Source organism: Triticum urartu, chromosome 1 (genome assembly GCF_003073215.2).
Source record: "Triticum urartu cultivar G1812 chromosome 1, Tu2.1, whole genome shotgun sequence".
Lineage (NCBI taxonomy): Eukaryota > Viridiplantae > Streptophyta > Magnoliopsida > Poales > Poaceae > Triticum > Triticum urartu.
In genome coordinates, this window is record NC_053022.1 from 547,320,686 (window position 1) to 547,336,421 (window position 15,736).

The window sequence follows — 15,736 nt, forward strand, 5'->3', positions numbered from 1 at the left end:
ATGAAGGAACACCGTGGTGGTAGGAGCAAAACAACCATCGCCGTCCGTCCGTCCGTAAAACCGCGAGGAAACGAGAAAAGGTCACAGCTTGAGACGCAACCTCCGACGGCGACGGCCGCCATTTGTTTACTCGCTCCTCCGCTCCGCTCCGCTGCCCCCTTTCCCCTCCCCCTCCCTATCCACCACCCTCCCTCCCTCCCTCCAGCCACCGCCGCACCAACTCCTCTCTCCTGTCCCCCTCGATTGGTTGCGCCACCAAACTGACCGCACCAAGCTGAGCCAAGCACGCCCGAGCAAAGCGGGAGAGAGAGAGAGAGGACCGGGAGGAGCATCCCGACAGCCGCGCGCCGCCGGCCCGTCCGGCGTCCAGATCCCGCCCAATTCGGAGGTACCCCCACCCGTCCAGTCCCCCCTTCCCTCCCCTGTTCTGTTCTGGTTTGTAGCTTTGCGGCGGAAATCTTCTGTGTCCGAATTTGGGGGGCGTTGCTGGTGAAATTGTGCTACCGTGCTCGGATCACAGGTTCCAGTTCATGCACGTCGCCCTGTACTTCTTTTGCACTTGATTTTTGTTGGCGCTGTTGCTGCGCGGTGGAATCCGCGCTGGCCATTTGGATCGGAAATTGGCTCTTTGGGTGCCGATCCTGTTTCTTGACGCATGGGGGTTAGTTGTTGGTTCAGTCGATTGTTGTGGGGGTGGGGGGAGATGTCTCCTCTCTGTGATCCTTTTTGGTGCCCTTGCAGATCTTGCTGTACTGAATTGCAGCTGCAGAAGTGGTTATAATTGCTGTACTGATCTCTACTTTCAGCTGAGCTAAGCCAATTCTTCAACTCGTTGTATTTGCAGGTACAATTTTTCTCTGCGTGTCCGCATGAGCAGAAGAGACAGTAGGAGAAGTGATCTTGGACTAAACTTCTGAGCAATTTAGGAGGCATACATGCATAATGATGTTGGAATGGTGTCCAGTAGAAGGAATTCCACAGGGGCGTTCCACCGCGACGGCCCACCCAAGGACTGGTCCCAGTTTGCCGACCCCTCGCCCTCTCCTAAACTGCTCTACTCGCAGTCCTATGTCATCATGAGGGGGCTGCTGGCGTCGCTGGCCTCTTTGGACTTCGCCCTGTGGTCAAGCACGATGAAGTCCGCATGGCGATCGCCTGAGAGGTCGAAATCTAAGGGGCCGGGCTGCAGGAGAGTCGCGTTCCGGCTGTTCGTGTGTTTCATGATCGGCATCTTCATCGGGTTCACGCCCTTCTTCTCGGTCGATGTCTCTCAGAAGATAGTCTCGAGGCTTCCGTTCGACGATGGGGTGGATGATAAGGTTAAGGAGTTGGATGCAATCGTAGTGCAGAAAGAGGTTGAGGTGGTTGATGAGCCCGAGGTTGAGCAGCTGAGCCCTCCGGTTCCTGCAATGTTGGATGATGAGGTGGATTTTGTCGAAGCTGCGAAACCTGCTATTACTGATTTGGTCATCCCTGTGAGGAAGCTTCTGATAGTGGTGACAATCACTTCTGCTCGGCCGCAGCAGGCGTATTACTTGAATCGCCTAGCTCATGTTCTGAAAGGTGTACCACCTCCTCTCTTATGGTTGGTGGTGGAATGGCCTGTTACTACCTTTGAAACAGCAGAAATCCTCAGGTCTTCTGGGGTTATGTACAGGCATATTGTCTGCAGGAAAAATCTTACCAGTGTACGGAAGATTGCTGTCTGTCAAAGGAACAATGCAATCTATCATATTAAGAAGCATCACCTTGATGGTATAGTGCACTTTGCTGACGAAGAGCGGTCATACATGGGTGATGTTTTTGAAGAAATGCGCAAGATCAGGTGACATTTCTCTACCAAATCTTCATTTGATGTACTGGTATACTATTTGATAAATCATGAATGCATGGTAAATTGTCTTGATGGTCCAAATGTAGGGTTGCAACTTTTTATTGTATAAATAGCTGTTGGTGACAACTTGTAGATTCTGATTTCCTTGTTCATTTTAGTCTTACTATTCTATATTATATTGGATGAATGAGTTGTTACATCTTCCTTGCTTATGACTCAAGTCAGTACTAGGTTGAGTGTTACATGATCCTTGCACATGAAATTAGTGAGCAGAGACAGCACCAAGTAAATGCTTTCTTCTCAAGGAATCTATGGACATCTATATAATATGTAGTTTCTTCAGTTGGATGCCACTTGGATTTTGGTAACAGCCAGTGAAGCAAGTTTCATAATCTCACACACATGGCTAGGATTTCTGAACTAACTGGCTTTGTAAACCATGGCTAAAACTGAAAGGTATCTATTTGCTTTTGCTCCTAGAATTGTGTGACTTGTGCACTGTAACTGGAAGATCTTTCCACTAGAAAAATTCACTTGTAAATTTCCCTTTTCTTTTTGCAACAGTATCAGGATAGAATATTAACATGTACTCCCTCCGTCCGAAAAAGCTTGTCCTTCAAATGAATGTATCTAGCACCAAGTTAGTGCTAGATACATCCATTTGAGGACAAGCTTGGGACAAGCTTTTTTGGACGGAGGGAGTAATTACAATCTAAAAAGTGGGGCCCTTCCCCCCCCCCCCCCCCCCAACAAAGCTCTTGTACTGTAATTTCAAGAACCATGCATCTTTACTTGGATTTAGCTTAATTTAATGGACATAAGAAGTATGTTCTATACTAGTGAGTACCAGTGGCACAAAAACATTCCCTACCGACACGTTGCTCAATGAGTGATACACAACCAGCCATGGGGAGGTTCTTGGTTTCTATGGATTCTTTGTTCATGGCAAACAATATTGGTGATTCCAGATTCCAGCCAGTACCTTGCCAATTATTTCCAAACAGTTCTGTTCCTGAATGTGGTCTTCACTGGCATAAGAATATTACAGGGTACTATTATCTGTTGTTTCAGTTTATCTTAGTGATGACTGATGATATTACCAAATTGGGGGCTCAAACTTTAGAAGTTATGCAGCATGGTGGCAATTTTGCGAGAAAAAGTACTGATTGCAAATAGCCCTTTTATTATGAGAACAGACATATTGTCTGTAGAATTCAAAGATAAAGCCTGTGAAATAGGAATTTAGTTTAGGAGGTGAAACAATATCATGGACTTTGTTGCCTTAAAACTGCCTATCAGAGATTTCAGATCAAAGAAATCTGTAGTAATTTTTCTTTCTCTTATGAGTTTGTTCTTTTCTATGCAGGCGCATTGGTGCATGGCCTGTAGCGAACCATGATGCAAGTAAGTACAGGGTGGTTGTAGAAGGGCCTACATGTAAAGGAAACCGAATCACTGGATGGAACACAATTCAGAAGAAGGGTGCACCTCGTCGATTCCCAATTGGTTTCTCTGGGTTTGCTTTCAACAGTACAATGCTCTGGGATCCTCAAAGGTGGAACCGCCCAGCTATGGATTCTGTTATAGTCCACTCTGGTGGTAGAGGTGGTCTGCAGGTGAGTTTCTCCCTAATACAAACTTCATATATTCAAGCATATTACTATGTTTTGATGGAACTTTCTTTCTGCAAAATCTACTGCAGCCTAGTTGAATTTCCATCTGTAGATCTCCATGGAGCAAACTGCAACCAGCACCTATCAATTCTATTTTGGGGTGGGTGGGGGGTGATGCTGTAATGAAATAAAATATCATAAAAGATGGTTAGAAAAATAAATGATACTCCCTCCGTTCTATATTACTTGTCCCTAATTTAGTACAAAGTTGTACTAAATCAGCGACAAGTAATATGGAACGGAGGGAGTAGTTGCTATCAAGACAAAATCAATAGAACTTGTAACCATCCGTAAGATATCTTAAGCAACTATAGCCAGTAGTATATGTCGAAGAAAATGCTGGATTATTGCTATTTTTGTGATCTGATATGAAGCCATACAACAAATAACTCATAAAAGTTTACATGGATAACAGAAGTCATGTAACTGACCTGATTATCTGTCATTGCAGGAGTCACGATTTGTTGAGAAGCTTGTTAAAAACGACCGTCAAATAGAAGGCCTTCCAGATAACTGCAACCGGGTCATGGTCTGGAATTTCGCCTTGGAACCTCCCCAGCTCAACTACCCCGCAGGATGGTCGCTGTGGAACCACCTTGAAGTTGTCAAGGACCTGTAACATAGAGATCCTGCCACCGGAAGTCCTCTGCTCCTACAGGCCATCATTTCTCTTGGCAAGCCGGAAGGATGATAAACCTTGCGGCGGTGCAGAGGATCTGAATCTCGACTTGGCGATGCCCGCTAGCGGCGCTGCTAACTGATTGCCCTCCTCCTAAACAGCCCGTGCAACAGGACCTGCAAAGTCGTAGTGTCAGTCATACTAGTAGCAGTGCCAAGCAGAACTGCCTGACCAGCTTTTTCCTATTTTTGTGTGCTCGCTGTATTCTTTTTGTGCCCTTCGTTTCCCCTCCGTATTCGCCGGTGCATACTGCCCTGTAGATTTTTTTCCCACGGCCTTTTTCTGTGTTTATGATACGTTTACAGATGTAAAAACCTGCAGCCATTGCAGCTGTTGACAGTGAATGCAATACCACAGATTTGTAACTGTTAACCCAGCAATGAAGTCGTCTAGGCTGTAAGCTGTGCAAATCCTTTTCGAGTCTTTACCTGTAATTATACATTATTACGCTTACATGAAACCTGTGAAGAATTTCTTTGGATTGCTCGGTGAGGTCATAGCCGTCCCAACCTTTATCATCTTCTCTCCAGAAAAGAACCTTTTATCATAAGAAGCCCTAACCAAACATGTAGCGCAAATGATGAGCAAACATAGCATGTGATTCGAACATTACTGGCTGTGCACAAGTAGTTGGGCTCTTTGTTGCAGAAATTTAAACCAGTTTGGTGCAAAAGGTGCATGCCATCCTGTAAATATTGTGGTTCGCTGACGGTTACTGTGACGACGTTTTTCCAATTTTTTTTTTATCGTAGTAGGTACAATTTTGCGGCACTCGTCTGGAAATGGTGGTAAAAATCCGGTATACGTGCATTCATTTGGACCTGGGCCATCGATTATATCCTTAGATATAGCCTCCTAAGTGAGTGTTAGCATCGAAGTCGATATGTCCGAGTGGTTAAGGAGACAGACTCGAAATCTGTTGGGCTTTGCCTGCGCAGGTTCGAATCCTGCTGTCGACGATTAATTCATTTTTCCTTTTTTTCCCTTTTGCAATGGACATTTATTGTCAACTGTCTCTTTGTTAGACTTTGAAGATTTTGTTGTAAGTTTTTTTTCGGGGACTGTAAGATTTTGTTGATGCAATCTTTGTAAAATGTTCATGCCTAATGAATTCCAATAAAAAGATGTCCATGTACTGAATTTTTCCTTTTTTTCCCTTTTGCAATGGACATTTATTGTCAACTGTCTCTTTGTTAGAGACTTTGAAGATTTTGTTGTAAGTTTTTTTTCGGGGACTGTAAGATTTTGTTGATGCAATCTTTGTAAAATGTTCATGCCTAATGAATTCCAATAAAAAGATGTCCATGTACTGAATTTTTCCTTTTTTTTCCTTTTGCAATGGACATTTATTGTCAACTATCTCTTTGTTAGAGACTTTGGAGATTTTGTTGTAAGTTTTTTTTTGGGGACTGTAAGATTTTGTTGATGCAATCTTTGTAAATATGTTCATGCCTAATGAATTCGAATAAAAAGATGTCCATGTACTGAACAGTGTGTCGACTAAAATACAGAGTCTTGTAATGAACAGTGTGTCGTCGAATCCTGCTGTTGGCGATTCAACCTTTTTTTCCTTCTTCTGTTTTGCGGATCTTGTCATATGCTACTGTAACATTTTTTTCGATACAACCTTGGTAATTATGTTCATGAAATGAACGATATGTTGCGTCAGTTTCAGTTAATGTGCAGTGCTGAAGCTGGCGTAAGATACAGGCCATTGGCTTCCTGAGATTTGGCCACCAATGCCCCTCACTGAAAGGTGGATACTTTCAGTTGTTTCCCGAGCTTATTGGGATGGGCAGCAGCTACACCTGAAGCTCTCTTTTAGGAGAGGTTTCACTGACAGGCTTATGGTCATGGAGCTATGGTTTCAGATAGTGGACATTGCCTCTTCTTTATTCTTAACCGAGGAAGAAGATAGCTTAGTTCGGATGCTGGATAACTCTGGGACCTGTACTTGACAATCTCTATACGCTATCATCATCTTTAGCAGGATTTCTCCTGTTATTTCTTCTTCATTCCTGCTGTTTGGCAATTACAAGTTCCCCCTAGGATACATAAATGTTTTTCTTGGTTATTACTTTCCCATAACAAACTGCTGGCACGTGATAACCTTTTAAAACGACTACACATACCTGAACACAGCTGCCTGTTAAGTTCTGAAACTAAAAACAGATTCCTGCCGCCCACAAGCAGGCTGAGCTACCTGGGACCAGTGTCACAACGCTCACCTGCTGCTGAAGAAAAGGAGGACTACCAACGATCTGGTACCTGCTGAAGATCCAACTGCTGTGACCCGGCAGCTGCTGAAGATTGCCTACTCAACTTCTCTCACGCATGATGATCAATGTTGGCCTGCGCCCCAATGCTTCTGCTGTTCTCAGATTACTTACACCTTTTGCTGCTCAGGCAGTGTTGCTGTAATGCGGAACCTTATAACTTTTGTTCTGTGTTTCATTTTTAAAGAAAAGTATCGGGTTTTATAAATATATTTTGAATCTGTTGGCTTCTGGCGAAATGCATGGAGTAGCACAAATTTAACAGCTTTGTGTGAGATTTGCACCAGACTTGTTTTTTTGCGAATCGATTTGCACCAGACTTTGACCTGAAGTTATTCCCCAAATAGAAGTGCACACATTTTTTTATACATGTTTAGCATTTTTCAAATATATGTTTAATATCTTTCAAATACATGATCAACACCTTTTTAACTACATGTTTTTGAGCATTTTCTGAAGGGACAATTGCATTTTTACCCCTAGTTGGTTCCTACCCACGGGTTTTACCCTTACTTTTCGAGGTTGCGCAGTTTTGCCCTTACTTTTTCAGTCGAGGTCCCTCGAATGCCCTTTGACCGTTTGACCAAAACTTTGAAAATTCATAACTAATTCATATGAACTCAGAAAAATGCAAATAAGATATCAAAATGTTTAGATAAACATTACCTTTATGTGCATATCATTTGCATTCAGGACAAAAGCACCCTTTAAACTACCTCAGGTAATTAATATTATTAACATTATTAAAAATAAAAAGGTATAAACAATATTTTTTTCATGAATAAAAATTACATGCAAATGTAGGTGATTTTTTCTAAACATCCAAATATCTTATTTGCATTTTTCTGAGTTCGTATCATCTTGTTATGAATGTTGTAACGACTTTGACCATTATTTAGAAACTTCATAACAAATTGATACGAACTCAGAAAAATGCAAATAAGATATCAGGATGTTTAGGAAACATCACCTACATTTGCTTGTAATTTTTATTCATGAAAAAATATTGTTTATACCTTTTTATTTTTAATAATGTTAATAACATTAATTACCTTAGGTAGTTTAAAGGGTGCTTTTGTCCTGAATGCAAATGATATGCACATAAAGCTAATGTTTATCTGAACATTTTGATATCTTATTTGCATTTTTCTGAGTTCATATGAATTAGTTATGAATTTTCAAAGTTTTGTTCAAACAGTCAAAGGGCATTCGAGGGACCTCGACGGAAAAAGTAAGGGCAAAACTGAGCAAGCTCGAAAAGTAAGGGCAAAACCCGTGGGTAGGAACCAACTAGGGGTAAAAATGCAATTGTCCCTTTTCTGAATACGTGTTAAATATTTTTCAAATACACATTGAAGTATATTTTTAATCTATGAAAACATTTCTTAATATTGTATAGACATTTTTTAAAATGTCAAAAACATATTTTGGTAAAGCATGTTAAAATATAACATAATTATGTTTTAATTACAGGAACTTATTTTTGCATTTTAAAATGTCATGTATATTTTTCTGAAACGCGTGAACGTTTTTAAAATGTCATGAACATTTTTTGCATACATTTTTGACATTACACTAACAACATTTTTTACACTGTGTTAACATTTTTCAAATTTGCGGTGAATATTTTTCAAATACTTAAGTACATTAAGCTTTTTGGAATATATGTAATTATAAAATTTTTTGTAAATGAAAAAAATGAATAATAACTGGTGTACGTGTACCTGCGTGATTATGGGCTGGCCCATTCAGGGAGTCCATGTAAAACCTCAACTAAACCTTCCCGACACCCTCTAGGATTGATTCTTCCCTAGGGCGGACATTGTCATCAATGTTGTTGTTTGAACACCCATGGGCAAGCACTCGAACAACCATGACACACTTTATCAGCGGGCTTGCACTTATCTCTCCCGATGCACTCCTCCTCAGTTTAAACCATTGATGATGCTCCTCAACAACTTTTGCAATGGTGAGAAAGAGAATTCGGTACATCCGAAATAGTATGCGAAAATACTTCTCAGACTAGGTTAATGGGTGCAAAGTAATCCTTTATAAGCTTGTCATGACCTTCTGCTCTATACTGATTGATGTACAAGTGGGCGAACTATGATCCTAGTCTTGGTCACTAGAAGTCCTTGTGAACGATTACGTCAATGGCCATTTCAAAATCATAATCGTCTTCTCCTCCTTCTCTGACAAAGAGTCATCGAAGAACATCTCCCTTAACCTCTTCATCTAAACTATGGAATATTCAACATTGAAATTTGATTGGAAAAACAATAAAACACAATGAAAAGGCCAAAAAAATGCACCTAGGCAATTCATCGAACACTTTACGAGCGGAGAAGGTGACAGACACAACCGGCGGCTTTGAGGTGACGGCGAGGTTGCGGGTGGATGATGGGTGCTGGGGGATGGCCTGCGGGCTCAGAGGAAGAGGAGTCGCCTCCAAGCCATGCTCGCCCGTCGCCGATCAAGCTCGTCTCAACCGAACTCTGATTTTTAGAATTTCCCAGCGTGGCTGCAATTTCGGCGCCGCCTAGCTCATCCACATGTGTTGTACACCATCTCGGTGGTCTGCCGGTTCTGATTTGGATGAAACAAAGCTTGGCAGTGTCATTTTCGTCCTCGAGAGCACGACGGCAAAGATATGGTCCGATTCTGGTAGCGGTGTCGTAGCGGAGCTAATCTAACTTGGCCCGGGAGGTCCGCGAGCGTGCTCGGTGGACGCTAGGGGGAAGAAATCAGCGTAGACAACAACGAGGTGGAGGGTGTCGAGCGATATGGAGGTGCCACACAAGAGGGTTTTTTCCTGAGAAGTTGTTTCAACCGCTCAAATTTGAAGTACCGACGACAAACCACCTAATTTTTTTTGAGGAGTTAAACCGGCCGAGGGTTCGGCTAGGTGCGGCTTAACTCATCAAAAGGGCATATTTTGAGGAGTTAGCACTTTTGAGGGTTCGTCTGGAGATGCTCTAACACCGCATCACAAACTTATTCTCTACACGACAACTTACTGGCATCACATCTTTAGACCCAGGGATTTAACCAAAAGTAACCTAGAACCAGCCGACAGAAAACAACCATTTTACCATAACTATTCAATCAAATCCCGCAATTTCCGCTCTAATATGTCATTGCCTCATGGTAAGCGGATGACATAGATCAAGGTACACATAGCCATTGACAGTAATAGGACGAGGAACAATGTCTAGGAGCATGGAAACATCAAGTTGAGTAGATGGGTGCGATTAATTAAAAAAAATCTAGCCGAGCGTAATGTAAACTTGTGGCACAGTGTAGATTGAAGGGTGAAATACATCTTATGAATGCATATTTCGAGCTTTTCTTTGCCTTGCTCATGGCAAAAATAGAGCTTTATTCCGCAAAAAAGAGAGAGGCAAAAATAGAGCTTTTCATTGAAGAGGGAGGGCAAGGAAAAGTGCAGGCCCGGTTTTGCTTTGGGCCGGGAACGAGAAGACCTTGCCACTGCACTAATGCAATGATAGGGTACAATTTCTCTAATATTTACTTACTTTTTAAACTGTTTTCAGAGCAGTCGATATGTCCGAGTGGTTAAGGAGACAGACTCGAAATCTGTTGGGCTTTGCCTGCGCAGGTTCGAATCCTGCTGTCGACGGTTTTTTCCTTTGTTGAACATTTGTTGTCAACTGCCCCATTCGTTAGAGATTTGAGGAAATATTTTTACATGCTGCGATAATATTTTGTTGACGCAATCTTTGCATAATTGAAACTATGTTCATGAAATGAACAGTGTGTTGCCTCAGTTAATTTGCTCTGAAAACTGGTGTGAAATACAGGGCATCAGCTTCCTGAACTTTGACTACCACCATTGCCCCTCAACTATTTACTAAGTTGCGGTATCCCAAGTTTCTTGGCTTCTGAAATTGCCCGAAATGATTGACTTCTGGCGAAAGGCGGTATGCACGGAGTATCACAGTAACAGTTTTGTGTGACTTGTAGCAGACTTTGAACTGAAAGTTGTCCCCCAAACAGAAGCTCAGTACATGCATGTGTGGCTGTGTTGGTGCTAGTGTTTGATACAGTCGATCGTTACTTTCTTCTTTCACACGGTTCTTTTGGAGGTATGGACAGGCAAATTTGAGGCATACATAACACAACATCGCAAACTTAGAGCCCGTTGGGCAGTCATCCGGCTCCATAGAATACGGAAGCGCACGGAGCACCAGTTTGCCAACTCTGAAAAATTAAGCTGCGGAGCGGAGAGCTGCGGAGCAGGGCCTTATTCTCTACATGACGATTCACCGACCTGGCATTTTTAGCCCACCAAAAATAACACGTCGGGTAACCTGGAACGATACGATCATATCCCGTAATTGCCACTATAATATGCCATTGCCCAATGGTACATTAGCCAGACACGCCACCGCCTCGAAAACCCTAATTCGGTAGGTTCTTGTGAAGGTCTGGTCAGCTTGTGCTATTCAGTGTTTCTGTTATGCACCGCTGCACAATCATTCTTCTGCCTTGTCAAAGAAAAGGGCCGGGATTTTTCTACACGACATAAAAACAGATGAAGCTTGCCCGGCCCTTTGCTTCAGAGGCCCAGCCATCACCAGTTCGTGTTCCTCTACCATCCTTTCTGTTTATATAATCTGATGCCCCCTGAAACTCCTTTTCCTGAAAATGGCCGCATGCCGCATGCCTTCGCGGCTTGAGAGCATTGAGATGCCAGACAGTGAGCTTCTGATATCCGGTGGGTCACTGGAATTGTTGGCTCCAGAACCATCCGTGGCAATGGACTCTCAAGTAGCCAGTCGTGACACTATGCAGCATCCGAAAAAAGAAGAGAGTATATCTGAGCTTATTTCTTCAACTATCACACTTCAGTTCTGATCACAGCCATAACAAAACCGCGGTAAGAGCAGCAGCCAAGATGGGCATCAACTCAGGGTTGCTGAAGAAACACAAAGGCCAGGTCACGCACCTGTTTCTTAACTTATCAGAATTGCCCAACAATCTCCAGAAATAAAGAAAAAACATGGCCACATAAAACAATGGTTTGCCTTGCATTGTGAGGCTCTTACCCCGCCGAAGAACTGCTTGATTCCCTGCAGGGAACAAAGAAAAGTAGCCAAGAAGCAGTATAGATTCTAGAAAACAGTAAACTGACCTGAAAATAAGGAGCACAGGCACTTGCAAATAGAATTATCCGAAATGTATGCCTACAATTTGTCTCCTTGCGACCCCGTGGCTACGCTGTTAATACCGGTTCTTTCGCTGGGTAACCAGAAGAGAAAAAAAAGGAGCCATTGTAATGTTTCTTTTCAAATCAATAAAAAAGTCGTGCTGGCCATCGAATAAACTATCAGTGTGCAGTGCGAAAATTTTGCTTCATGCACATATCGGTTTTTGCAGAGTGGGTTGCCATAATGCAAACTGTTCTGGTTAGGAATGACTTTAAAAGAGTACACAATATCGGTATCCGTTTCATTTTGTTACCCATTAATTAGGAATAGCGATCTCAGCTTTATTATTCTTATGTCTCCAGTGGCAAAGAGCCCACAGCCTAATCTGTACAAGATTCCAATGGATAATGAACTCCAGAAGTTACTTGCTACCATCAGCCAAGGAAGAATGATTTACACACAGGAAAGCCTTGAAACCTGAAAGTAACTGCTACAACACTTCAGAGAAACGATCTACTTCAACCAAAAATCACTACTTCAAAAGCACCAAGATAGGGCCCTCCAGGGATGATGAAGGAGAAAGAAGCATACGTATATCACGCTAGCTACTGAGAATACACAGAAAACATGGTTGCAACTGCAAAAGCCTACACAATACCTTATCATTTGGTACTCTCCATTTATTCATGCCATGAGTCAGAAGAAAACCGATCAAATGAAAGAATTCCATCTCCAGATCTGATCAGCCTGAAAAGGGTTCAGAACCAGTAAGAATACAAATTAACATAGGTTGAAAAACAGATTGTTAAGATCTTCGGTACTCCCATATTAGAATGTTGTCGGTACATTTTTATGGATGATTAATTGTCTACTCACACTAAATAGTTAAAGATCCTTCTTTGTGCCTTCCAAGACTACATTTTGCAGTTAGGAAATTCATCTACTCAGAGTCAAACAATGCATGCAAAACAACAAACAACAAGCCAATGACAATCATACCCAGCCTTGAACACATCTTCTTATGTGTCCTGCCCGCTTCTCCTATGGATATAAATAGTCAAAGATCCTTCTTTGTGTTTTCCTAGGCTACATTTTGCAGTTCGGAAATTCATCTACTCAAGAGTCAAACGATGCATGCAAAAAAACAACAACAACAATAGGCAATAATAATAATAATACCCCTGCTCACTTCTCCTATGAATATGAATATATGATTGCCCCCCTACAAGAGTTGTGTTCCAGCAATGTTGTTACTTCCAGTTTGGCATGTTCGAATGTTTTTTGGAGAAAGGCATCTTGAACATTACGCGGTTCCACTGTCCAACTAGCACTGGGGCAACAGTGTGACTTTGGAAGAAGGTCTAGCTTTTGCACCGACGAGCAGACACAAGGATTAGCATTGGAATGAGAATCAAGGAGAGTTGTTTTGCTTGGGATGCTGACACAGCAGCCGAGCTCATCTGGTGCAGGAGCAGTTCCAAATTTTTAACTTGAGATACAACACTGCGAATCTAGTTACCATAGCTGGAAACGTCAGATCAACTAGATCCTAATTCTATCTACAGATATGAACAGCTGGAAGCTCCACACAGAGAGATGCGGCTTGATCGGCCGGCCTTCCTGGGTTTCTGAGCCGCCCATGAAAGCTCACAGCTAGATAGATCTTCCATCAATTCGATGTGTACTGCTATGGATCTGACACTGCTGGCTAACTATCTCTGAGGTCAACTTGATCGTGTGCAGCAGTGCTGTGCTGTGCTGTTAATTAACTCAGCTAGGACACACCTGGCATTTTTGACAGCTCCATTTGGAATCTGCCGACGCCACCCAAGGTCTGCTTCTCCTGGTCAACAGGTCACCACTCGTGTGGCATTAACTGTCAGTTACATGAATGGCCCTGTGATCTAGGCAAAGATGCTGTGCACGGAGAACCATGGATCCTGCAAAATGTCAATGAAATCAGCAGGAGAAACACAGTGATTACTTCTCCCTCTTTCATCTGTCAGAACACAGCTGGTGAGGAGCTGACCTGAGAATTAACAAATGTCAGAACACAGTGGACGGTGCGTGACAGTGTCAGAAGCTTCTGCGGATCTAGCAAAACGTAGCCATTACCAAGGTCACCACCACTATAAATGGCTAGCGTTGCTTCCCATTCTGCACAAACCCGCAAGCCAACAAAAACAGCTCTCTCTGGTCGGTATTTAGGTTCAGCGTTCTCATCCTACGATGAGATCACTGCTAGTTGTAGTTCTTCCCCTCCTGATTCTTGTGATTGCTGCCCATGTATCCCAAGCTGATGACAAGGGCTCTGCTGGTGGAAATGGGAAGGGCTCCCATGGGAGTGGTGATCATAAATCCAATGGTGTAGGGCCAGTGAAAAATCCACATTGCCCCAAGCCAGGACGTGGTCCGAATCCCCATGACAAGGATGGCCCGACCAACAAAGGTCGAGGACCACCAAACAAGGACTGCGACGATGCAGAGACAACACCGTCATCGCCTGATGGAGCTGGGCCTTCACCAGACCAAGGTAATGGTACGCCATCACCACCGTCGTCCCCATCTTATTCTCCACCCATGGCTCCAACCGACCAAACTAATACTCAGCCACCTCCATCTCCATTAGATTCTAGTCCTACTACACCACCGCCCTATCAACCTAGCACTCAATCTCCTCCACCGCCATCACCATCTAGCCCCTCACCACAAGCTCCAGCCACCTCACAAACACCTCTATCTACTCCCCCTGTTACACCTCCAACATACGAACCTAACAATCAACCGCCACCACCTTCACTGAATCCTCCATCCATTCCCCCATCACCTCCATCGAGCCCACCCACAGCACCTCCAGTGGAACCAACTAACGAGCAGCCTCCTCCATCATCACCATTATCAAGCCCTCCACCACAAGCTCCTGCTACACCTCCACCCTACCAACCTAGCGATCAATCCCCTCCACCGCCATCATCATCTAGCCCCCCACCACTATCTCCGGCAACCCCACAAACACCTCAATCAAGTCCCCCTGTTTCACCTCCAACCTATGTACCTAGCGATCAACCACCACCACCACCACCATTGAATCCTCCATCCATTCCCCCACCGCCTCCATCTAGTCCCCTTGTTTCACCTCCAACCTATGAACCTAACGATCAACCACCACCGTCACCATTGAATCCTCCATATATTCCCCCATTGCCTCCATCTAGCCCACCCCCAACACCTTCAATGGCCCCGATTAATGAGCAGCCTCCACCATCACCGTCATTTAGCTCCCCACCAATAGCTCCCACTACACCTCCACCCTACCAACCTAGCAATCAATCCTCTCCACCACCACCATCATCTAGCCCCCCACAACTAGCTCCAGCCACCCCACAAACACCTCCATCTAGTCCCCCTGTTACACCTCCAACCTACGAACCTAACGACCAACCGCCACCGCCTCAATTGAATCCTCCATCCAGCCCACCTGTAGCACCTCCAATGGGTCCAACTGATGAGCAGCCTCCTCCACCATCGCCATCATCTAGCCCCACACCAATAGCTCCTACCACACCTCCACCCTACCAACCTAGTGATCAATCTCCTCCACCGCCGTCATCATCTAGCCCACCTCCACCAACTCCAACCACCCCACAAATACCTCCATCTAGTCCTCCTATTACACCTCCAACATACGAACCTAATGACCAATCGCCACCACCTTCATTGAATCCTCCATCCATTCCTCCACCACCTCCTTGTAGCCCACCCGCAACACCTCCAATGGAACCGACTAATGAGCAGCCTCCTCCACCATCGTCGTCATTGAGCCCTCCACCAGTAGCTCCTGCTACGCCTCCACCCTACCAACCTAGCGATCAATCCTCTCCACCACCACCATCATCTAGCCCTCCTGTTACACCTCCAACATACGAACCTAACGATCAACCTCCACCGCCACCTTTAAATCCTCCATCCATTCACCCACCGCCTCCATCTAGCCCACCTGAAACATCTCCAATGGCCCCAATTAGTGAGCAGCCTCCTCCAGCATCACCCACATTTAGCTCCCCACCACCAATAGCTCCTACAACACCTCCCCCTTACCAACC

At 44.0% G+C, this 15,736-nt stretch overlaps 1 protein-coding gene and 2 non-coding genes across 3 annotated transcripts; all 3 read left to right on the forward strand.

The window, feature by feature from the left end:
* Positions 1-118: 118 nt before the first annotated feature.
* LOC125528761 (probable beta-1,4-xylosyltransferase GT43E) lies at positions 119-4,565 on the forward strand. Its single transcript, XM_048693203.1, has 4 exons — positions 119-388; positions 845-1,825; positions 3,201-3,450; positions 3,959-4,565. Exons 2-4 carry the CDS (start codon positions 936-938, stop codon positions 4,124-4,126), a joined length of 1,308 nt encoding a protein of 435 aa, XP_048549160.1. The 5' UTR covers positions 119-388; positions 845-935; the 3' UTR covers positions 4,127-4,565.
* A 498-nt stretch (positions 4,566-5,063) lies between these two features.
* TRNAS-CGA lies at positions 5,064-5,145 on the forward strand. The gene has a single exon. It is a non-coding gene; the product is annotated as a tRNA-Ser (tRNA).
* A 4,875-nt stretch (positions 5,146-10,020) lies between these two features.
* TRNAS-CGA lies at positions 10,021-10,102 on the forward strand. Its single transcript has one exon. It is a non-coding gene; the product is annotated as a tRNA-Ser (tRNA).
* Positions 10,103-15,736: the final 5,634 nt, after the last annotated feature.